This window comes from Scleropages formosus, chromosome 17 (genome assembly GCF_900964775.1).
Source record: "Scleropages formosus chromosome 17, fSclFor1.1, whole genome shotgun sequence".
Classification (NCBI taxonomy): Eukaryota; Metazoa; Chordata; class Actinopteri; order Osteoglossiformes; family Osteoglossidae; genus Scleropages; species Scleropages formosus.
Window position 1 is genome coordinate 24312640 of NC_041822.1, and position 9082 is coordinate 24321721.

A 9082-nucleotide genomic window follows, 5' to 3' on the forward strand; every position below is an offset into this window, starting at 1 on the left:
ATGTGAAAGAGCTCCAGGGTGTGGGAAGAGCGGCAGCCGGTTCTTCTGGAAAGAGAACAGGGATGGGCAACACAAAGAAGAGTTACTGTACCGGGACTACGGTCACTGCACCTTAACTGGGAACACTACACCCAGTGTGATCCAATAGCCCATCGGGGGCCACGAGGCTCAAAATGTAGTAAACGACTAAAAGATCTTTTCAAACTAAGCAGCATCAGGTTACCCCATTCAGGTGCGTTTTTTTTTTTTTTTTTAAATAAAAAATTGAAGTGATTGGACTTCACGTTGTGGACACACCCCTCCTTCCATCCTGGTCACCCCCAACACACAGCCTCACCCTGTCCCACAGTGACTCTTACCAGAAGGACCGGACAATCAGGTTTGAGAAAAGATGTACCTGTCCTACCTGTGTGGCTCTTGTCTTGTTTGACAGGTGGATCCTGGGCGACACAAACACAAACACACACACACACACACACACACTTGGCTCTGTTGCTCTTAATCACACACTCAAAAAGTTCCCCCCAGGTCTCTATGGTCAATGAAAACAATCTTAGGTCAGCATCATCATCAGAGTCGTTCGCTCTTTTCAGGGCTCTTTGCCCTCTGTCCGCAGGTGGTCTGCCTCGCTGCCCCCGATGTTTGTCTCCGCCTCCTTCCTCAACCCACTCACTCCTCTTGGTTCCCTGGATCTGAACATCTGCCGATTTGCCATCTCTTGTCCCCCCCAAGCTTTCCTCCCCCATCTCGGCATCGTCTGCTGTGCCCCCTAGTCCTCCCCCAGCACCCTCTCCCTTTCTATCTCTTGCTCTCTCTCTCTCTCTCTCTCAGAGCCGACAAAGGCAGAAGAGGGTTGGGATGAAGACCCCGAATGCCACCAAGATGGGGAACATCAGGCTGCTGTTGTCGGCCGCATACGGGTTGGGGGTCCGGGGTCCCGAGCGCACCCGGTCCTTGGGGGATGTCGAGGTGCTCTTCTTACCGGAGTCATCCCCACCCTCACCCTCTTCATCTTCATCCTCCTCGTCCTCATCGCGCTTCTCGAGCCCGGGGTGCGGCAGGAGCTTGGGAACGTCTGTGAGAAAGAGGTAAAGAGAGCGAAGGTGGCAAGGTGGCGGTGGAGGGGGGAGGCCATGGAGGAAGGGCACAAAAAGTAGGAAATCAAAGAAGGGGGGGAAAAAAAAAAAAAAAAAAAATTTACATGGAACAAATAAAAATGTAAGGGGAAATAAGTGGAGGGAGATTAGCGATCAGATGTTGGAAATAAAAGGAAAAATGAGAAGGATGGTACAGAAAAGGGTGATTGGGAAAGTAAGATTGGGGTTGGGGTAGAAAAACAGGGTGAAGATGGAACATTTGAGGGGAGAGAGTATGAGGGGGGGTTATTTATTGGATTCTGCCTCTCGACAACAGGACACTATAGTTTAACACCAGACTATGGGGGTGGGAAAGAGGCCTGGCTTGGGGGTGGGGGTGTCAGGGATTGGAGGAAAGAGAAACATCATTTCAGGAGGAGACATGCGGTAATCTCAGAAAAATGCCCCCCCTCCCCCTCCTCACTACAACGTTTCTAGAGGCCTGGGACGCACCTTCCAGCAACCCCTTCATCACGTAGAGTGCGCAGATCTTTGGGTTGTCATAGTAACCCTGCAAACACAGAAGTAACCCGTCTCAAACAGGGTTATATGAAAAGTGCATTTTTTCAAAAGCCAATCAGATTAAATATTTATACAGCAGAAATTCAGATTAAGCTCTTTAATGTTCAGCTTCACATTTACATTCATTTACTGCACCCTTTTCTGCGATGTGCAACGTTTAGCTACTTAATCATTTACCCAACACAGCTGGGTATTTTCGCTATCGGTTCAGGGTAGGTACCTTGATCAAGGGTACTACAGCAGGATGTAAGATATGAACTTGTAACCACTGGGTCCAAAGGAAGCAGCTCTAACAGAGCTAAAGTTACCACGCCGTATAAACGCAACGGCTGCAGGGGGGGCCACCGCAGGGCTGCTCACCTTGACAAACTCCACGGTGAGTTTTCCGTTGAAGGTGGACACCTCCTCACGCACGCTCAGCTTGCCCCGCTGGATGGAGAAGGGTACGATCTCATCATGGGCCGTGCTGTGACCCACCCGGTCGAAGATGTCCAGGTCCTTTACCACCATGTGGCCGTTAAGCCTCACGTCGAACACCTGGGCCCAGGACAAACAAGGAGGAGCTCAGATCAAAGACCAGCGTCCCACAGATGGTCCCAAGCGTCGTAGCTGAAAGGCAGTGCTGAAGTGACAGGTGTCGAGATCTAAACTCGACACACTTCCACAAGTCACTAGCAAGGTCAGAAAACTTAGGAATATCATAAGTGTGTGTGCACTTAACAAGCACACAACTATGGTGTATATGGGGAAAGTCCTGAATAAAATCAACTGGAAAAATAATCCCTATTTCAACACCTAGCACCACCACCCTTGAGGAATACCATGTAACAGCAATCAGTTAAATAGCTTTGCTAAAAACTAGCTACATTAAAAATACTGTGGGCCCTATTATAATTTTTATACAGGGTAAGATTAGCTTGAAATTACTAAAAGAATGCGTAGAAAGTGCAAAGTCCTAATAGATCCTGATTCATAACAGGGGCTCTGGTAATGTTCATGATCTGACTGCTTTCAAACTTTCTCCACTTCGGCTCCCAACCTCATTGTCAAATTTGCCTCCCCAAGGATGCGCGCACGTCAGACACACACAGTAAACACTGGAAGTGAGATTAATGAAGGCAGTTTGACACTCCTTTCCTCAATGCACTTTACTGCCATCTACTGGTTGGGACCCTAAACACAGATGGCATCTAGAAAATGCCATTTAAAAAGGACTTATATGTTTGTACCTTGAAACTCCATGTGGTAGAGCAGCCAGTACTTTTACAGTATCACTAAGACACTCAACATTATTCAAAATGAACCTTTACAGGACGAGGAAAGATTTCACCGTTCAGTTTTGCACAACATGCCCACTGGGACCAGAAAAATTCCACTGAAACTAGCCACGAAGAAACTGTCTTGAACCGGTTTCCCCCAGCAGGATGCTTTTTGCAAACATTTAACTGAATGTACAGTAAAACCTTTTATACTGCAAACTAACTTGTGGGCACACTTGTTCAGTTTGCTGAAAGTTTACAATGGAAGACAAAAACATTCATAGAGGCCTATTCCAACCTGTGATTTAGTCAATTTCTGATGTCAATTTTAAGGCTTTTGATTTTATGAACGGCACAAGGTCACAATAAGAGTACACAGAAAGTGCAAATACAGCCACACACAACATGGAGACAATCAAGGTGATTTAATTGAAAAAGCATTAATCTAAATATTTAATGTACAGGGGTGAACAAAATAAACACCATGAGAAACAGTTTTACATTTGGTGAAAGTCGAAGGATGTCTTCAGCTCACAATCTGTCTGCTGCCAGCTATTAAGCATGGAGGAGCAGCCGTCATGCTGTGGGCAGCCATCTCCCGGGGGTCATTAGGTCCGGTGTTTACGCTAGATGGTCATGCAATAGGCATAAATACAGTTTTACCGAACCAGATGCAGGGGGGCGCCGGGTCCTGCTCTTTGGTGGGTCTGGGGTTCAAGTCCTGCTTGGGGTGCCTTCCGAAAGACCGGTGGCCTGTCCTGGGTGCGTCCCCTCCCACTCCCGTGTTGCCGGGTTATGCTCCGGCTCCCCGCGACCCCATATGGGACAAGCGGTTTCAGATGATGTGCATGCGTGTGTGATGTGATGTGAACCAGGTGCACCCTACGTTGCAAACACTGTTCCCTCATGACGTTCCCATATCCCAGGGTGATAATGCCCCTAAACACCCCACTAATCAGCAGGATGAAGTCACATGTCTTCACTGACCCTCCCCAGTAACCAGATCTGAAGATCACTGAACCTTTATGGGAAGTTCTGGAGTACAGAGCGTGGGGTAGATTTTCACTTCATTCTTCAGGGTTAGGATTAGAACCAGAGGCTTCTCTTCTGGAATAATGGCGCAACATCTCACTATACACAGTCCTGGACTTGCGTGACAGCATGCCAAGGAGGACTGAAGCTGTTCTGAAGGCAAAAGAATGACCCTCCTCCTCATTAGTTCTTTGATATTAACATATTGCTAGGCGTTTGTTTTGTCCACCCCGTACATATTATATAAGTCATACGGCCAACATTTCAATTCTCAGGAAATAACCACAAAGAAATGCAAAGCTATGCAAAGTCTGCGCGACAGAAGAGCACAGACTCAACTTTGACGGCAGGAGAGACCGACTGACCGACCTTCTGCTGCGACTGGGCAAAGTAAACCTCCGCGTACTTCATGACCAGGATGTAGTCGCCCTCCTCACGGATCGGGATCTCGTAGCCGAAGGTGTCCTCGTTGTAGCGCTCCGTCTGATACAGGATCTGGTCCTCAGGACTGGAGCGCAGAATGGGCAGTCGCATCCCGTAGTCAGAAGCTGCAGGTGCGAGCGAGAGGATCCCTTCATTTAGGGGACACATTCCTCCGAAACAAGGTACACTGATCAACTGCTTACACCGAGTCACCCTCGTACCCAGCAGAGTAATTTTTATATCTGTTCATTTAGCTGACACTTTTATTTACCCATTTATACAGCCAATTTTGCTGGGGTAATTACCTTGCTTATGGGTACTACAGCTGGAGGTGGGAATCGAACCTGTGACACTTAGGTGCAAAAGCAGCCGCCTGAACCGCTGCGCCACCAGGGCCAGAGACGTTTGTAAGACTGCAGTCGTACGTGCCGTACAAACTACTCAGGAAGAATCACTCATACACTGTAATCATTTCTATCTGTTGGTTAAAAAAAAAAAAAGTGTGAAACTTTTCTAGAAGTTTCTTGCAGTAGCCATGATGCTGCGAGGCCCAACCGTCCATCTGCGCCCTGCATTTACTGCGGTTCCTCAGCTCGTCTCGTTGGTCACCTAAGCCGTTTTTAACGGCGTCGATGCGTCACAATGACTAACGCCTTCGGAAAAGACACTTAGTCGCTGGTTAAAATCCGTAAAGGCCTGGAAACGGCTATAAACTACAAAAACAATTCTTGAGATGGTATTACTGCACTGAGCTACATTCAAACTAGAGCAACTGAAAATAACGGACACATTGTAACCGTTTCCACGAACTGCTGCTCAATGCAGATTGATTGAGCACCGATTCGTCCCATAAACGTAGGAAACGTCCCTCGCCTTGGTATAGACCACCCCACACAAAAAAAAAAAACCACACACACACACACGCACGCGCGCACGCACGCACGCACGCCGTAAACACCGTGGAAGCGAGCAGAACTGAGCCGGATCAACGCTGCGGTTCGCGGGGTTTCGCCACTGCCCCCTATCGGCTGGAGGAGTAACACACACGAGGAAAACTCAAATTAACTGGAAACTGTTGGTGTCGCGGAGAATTTGAAACGCAGCATTAGGACCCACAGGCTGTGTGTTACAAACTTTTATCAGACATTTATTAAGCAGCGCGTTATGCGCTACAGTCAGTTTGTTACTTTACGTTCCGGTCATGTTTGAGCTCGTATTGAGCCGCTGCTCTAACACACACACACACACACACACACACACACACACACACACACGTAGCCTCCCTCCCTCTGTGTGTCTCGGCGCGCGCTCACCCTTCCACCCTCGCCACTTCTTCTCCTAGGCATCCTCGCTCGCGCTGATCTCCCTCCTCCCCATCCTCATCTCATTTTCCCCGTTCGGAGCGTGCTCACCTTTCCCCACTTTCCCTTCCAGCGGGTCCTTCTTGTAGTGGATGCCGTGCACGTCCGTGTGCGCGTCCCCGCCGGCGTTCACCGCCCAGATGACCCGCTCGGCCAGACTCGGGCCGCCGCCGTCCGCCCGGCACCGCTCAGCCAGCAGCGACAGGACGGCCAGCAGCAGCCGGGCGACCCGCCGCAGCGTTAGACCCCGCATGGCCCTGCCTGCACCGCTCGGACACGCGCACGCATACAACCGCGCGCTCGGGTCGGGAGGCAGCGAGCGCCGACCCCGCAGGAGGAGATGCACCGGCTCGGAGACAGTCACCGACCGAGTGGCGCCGCAGGCGGAGGAAAAAGATGCTGGTTGCGTGTGGTTCCAGTCCTCGCAGTCAGTCACCGTTTCCCCGCGCGTCTGAGCGTGGCAGTGGCAGTGGGGGCGGGGGGGGAGGCGGCGCGCCGGTGTCCACGAGGCTGCTGCTCCGCTCTGTCTACCTGTCTGAGCGACTTCCTCCTGCTGTCACTCAGTGTGGCAGTGACTGACCGGCCGCCTGAACTCAGAACTGTCCCTCTGCTATTTCTTCCTGCTACGGGGACTGCCGACACGTGCTCCGCTGCGCGATTATTCAGATATGGTTTCCGCCGCTGAAAATGACAGTCTTCTTCAAATCATGGCCCGTGTTGATTTTGTTACTAGTATTATTAATAGTAGTAGTGTCGTTATTTCCCATTGAGGCCCTCACTGTGCGTTAGCTTGTGGACTTCTTGCAGGTTAAGGAAGGAGGGGAGGGGGGAGGGAAACGACCAGACCGCACTCTAACATGCTGTTTAAATTAGCGAGGAGTGGACAGAAAGACCCAATCGTAAACCAGCCTCGGATACTATTTGCATTTTTTTATTTTGTCCACGTTCATTCGCGAATGTACCGGTTTCTAACCAATGATTAAGCAGCAGTGACGTAGCACGGTGACCACGGTGGCTGCAACTGGCACGTCATTTATGCAAATAGTATAAAGAGAGGGTACGCCGGCAAGGGAGGAGAGAACGGTGCTAGTTTGGTTGAGGTACAGTGTGATCAGTTGGCAGAATGCGGAAGGCGGGTGCGCAGAAACACGGTGATAGGGGTTTCTCAGGATAAACATTAAATTAAACTTGGTAGGATTTTTAAAACACAGCTAGAAATACCTACCGTGTATATTGATACGCTTCATATCACAACATAAGTACTGTTTTTTGTTTTATTCCTCTTCTCCAACAAGAAATCACAAAGCTTTCTTATACACCACCCCTTTTATTGAAATAGTCCCTCTAGACTCAGTTCCCTTTGATTTTGATTTCACTTCACCACAGGTGAAACTAACGCATATGAGGATGTTAAAGATCTGTTGTTTCATCCAATGTAACGTCTCCTGACCATGGATACAGTTTATTTTACATTTTAATATGATTTTACATAATTAAGGAAAAAACACAGATATTATAATTTCGTTTTGATTTCCAAAAATTACAAGACACCCCTGATGGTGGCAAAGTGGTACATCTGACAGGTGTCCAATGAGATTGGTCCAGCGCAGCGCATGTGTGTTGCATTCTGGGTGACAGAGCCACGAACCCAATGAATGACAGAGAAGTCTGTTGTCATGGTTACATGTACACCCAAAGCTGTGGCTATAGTAGAAGTTGCTCAACGAGAATTTGACGTTAAGCTCAAATACTTCCTGTCGTCCTGCAGGAAGTTGCGAGTTCTTTAAATAATGTGCGTAAATGCTGTATTGTTTCTGTAACACAGTTTAAAAATGACTTTTCACTAATCGACCTAAGAGTATCATACGTCTCAATACCACGGCAGTGTCTTGCAAAAGTTTTCGCGTCACACAAACGTCCTAAAATGCGGCTCGATAACTGACACACCTACACCTTTTTACCTTTAGTATTTTTTTATTGTAAAGTCTCACTCATACCAAATATTTCAAGCCAAAACGGCTGATTTCTCTGCAGATATCCTAAGGGCGAACTGAAATTTATGCTGTATGCATAAATATTCTTTTCATGTCCTCTGGTGGCTCAAAGAGATGAATCTGCGAAATGACGAAATGTAACTGTAATTACGGATCATATGAAATCCTTAGGAACCAGTTTAGGATTATCCTTCAGGTTTGCAATGAATTCGTTGCAATAGTTCTTTTCCACCACAAGGAGGCGCAAGGAACCCGCCTGCCTCGCACTCTTGGTACCAAGGCGAGCTGTAGCCATGGCAACCAAACTGTCTCTTCAACACCCGCGAAGCGCGTCTCTAACCACGAAATACAGTAGTCACTTTAACTACAGTCAGACAAAAAACATCGATGAACGGTGTGTGCGTTGTTTTTTTAAACAGAGGGACCATTACATATTTACCCCCCCCTTGAAGAATTTATACGTTTACGTGATGTCAGTTACTCTGTGACGTATGTTGACAGTCACCATGGTGACGTCGCAGCTGTGCAAAAGGAAAAATGTCCCATGTACTGATTTCCCCCCAGTTTCTGAAGAAATTTACACTGTGCCTTCAGTCAGGGTTCAATGGCTTCTCTTAAAATATCTCTGTTGTTTAGTCACAGCATTCCACTGAAGCTCTCTTGTGTGTGACACACACACACACACACACACACACACACACACACATAGAAGAACCAAGAACACCACACTTTGCGTCCTTTCGTTTCTACATCAGAGTCTTTATTCATTTCTACCTCATTAATAACAGTTGTGTTTCCTTTCAAATTTTCTGGCATGCAGAGCAACACGGAGAAGACAGAGCAGGACGTGGACACGTAGCACACGTGGGGTTGAGGACAGCCTCACGCTGTCAGTGCCCTGATGGGTCGCTACAGGTTGAAGGGCACGATAAGCGGCGTCGACGTGGCTGTCGGCCTCCCTTTTTCACGGGAAACGGGCCACTTTAATTTGCAAGTACTTTGAAACACAGGAAGACACACAGGTGGGACAGATTCTATATCTACTATGGGAGACACTGGAGATTTTAAACAGGACAACAGGTGCCGTGAGGGTTAAACATGTACACTAGTAACCTGAAGGTTGCTGGTTTAAGTCCCAGGAGGGGCCTGAGATAAGCTTGTAGGATTCAGGAGAATTATTAGTCTGTTCTGCTTCAGAAAAGGTGTCCTGTCTCATTAGTGGGAATCTGCATACAGAGCATATCATATAATATATATATATGATACATGACATGAAGAGCTGTGTGAGTGTGAAGAGGATGGAGGACATGGGGGGTAAAAGGTGACACCCCCCTAGAAGGCAACGGGATGTCATC

General features: G+C 48.1%; 1 protein-coding gene across 1 annotated transcript; it reads right to left on the reverse strand.

The window, feature by feature from the left end:
* Nucleotides 1-237: 237 nt before the first annotated feature.
* Nucleotides 238-6648, reverse strand: mlec (malectin). Its single transcript, XM_018731772.2, has 5 exons — nucleotides 5785-6648; nucleotides 4319-4497; nucleotides 2019-2195; nucleotides 1590-1647; nucleotides 238-1075 (listed from the first exon to the last, which is right to left on the reverse strand). The coding sequence occupies exons 1-5, from the start codon at nucleotides 5984-5986 to the stop codon at nucleotides 828-830; spliced, it is 864 nt and encodes a 287-aa protein (XP_018587288.2). The 5' UTR covers nucleotides 5987-6648; the 3' UTR covers nucleotides 238-827.
* Nucleotides 6649-9082: the final 2434 nt, after the last annotated feature.

What these genes read in the sequence shown, in the direction of transcription:
- mlec (XM_018731772.2), bottom strand. Translation starts at nt 5,986, where the DNA reads ATGCGGGGTCTAACGCTGCGGCGGGTCGCCCGGCTGCTGCTGGCCGTC. An exon ending in GGAAGGGAAAGTGGGGAAAG is followed by an intron (nt 4,498 to 5,784) that starts GTGAGCACGCTC and finishes TCGCACCTGCAG; the next exon opens with CTTCTGACTACGGGATGCGA. An exon ending in TTGCCCAGTCGCAGCAGAAG is followed by an intron (nt 2,196 to 4,318) that starts GTCGGTCAGTCG and finishes TCCTGGGCCCAG; the next exon opens with GTGTTCGACGTGAGGCTTAA.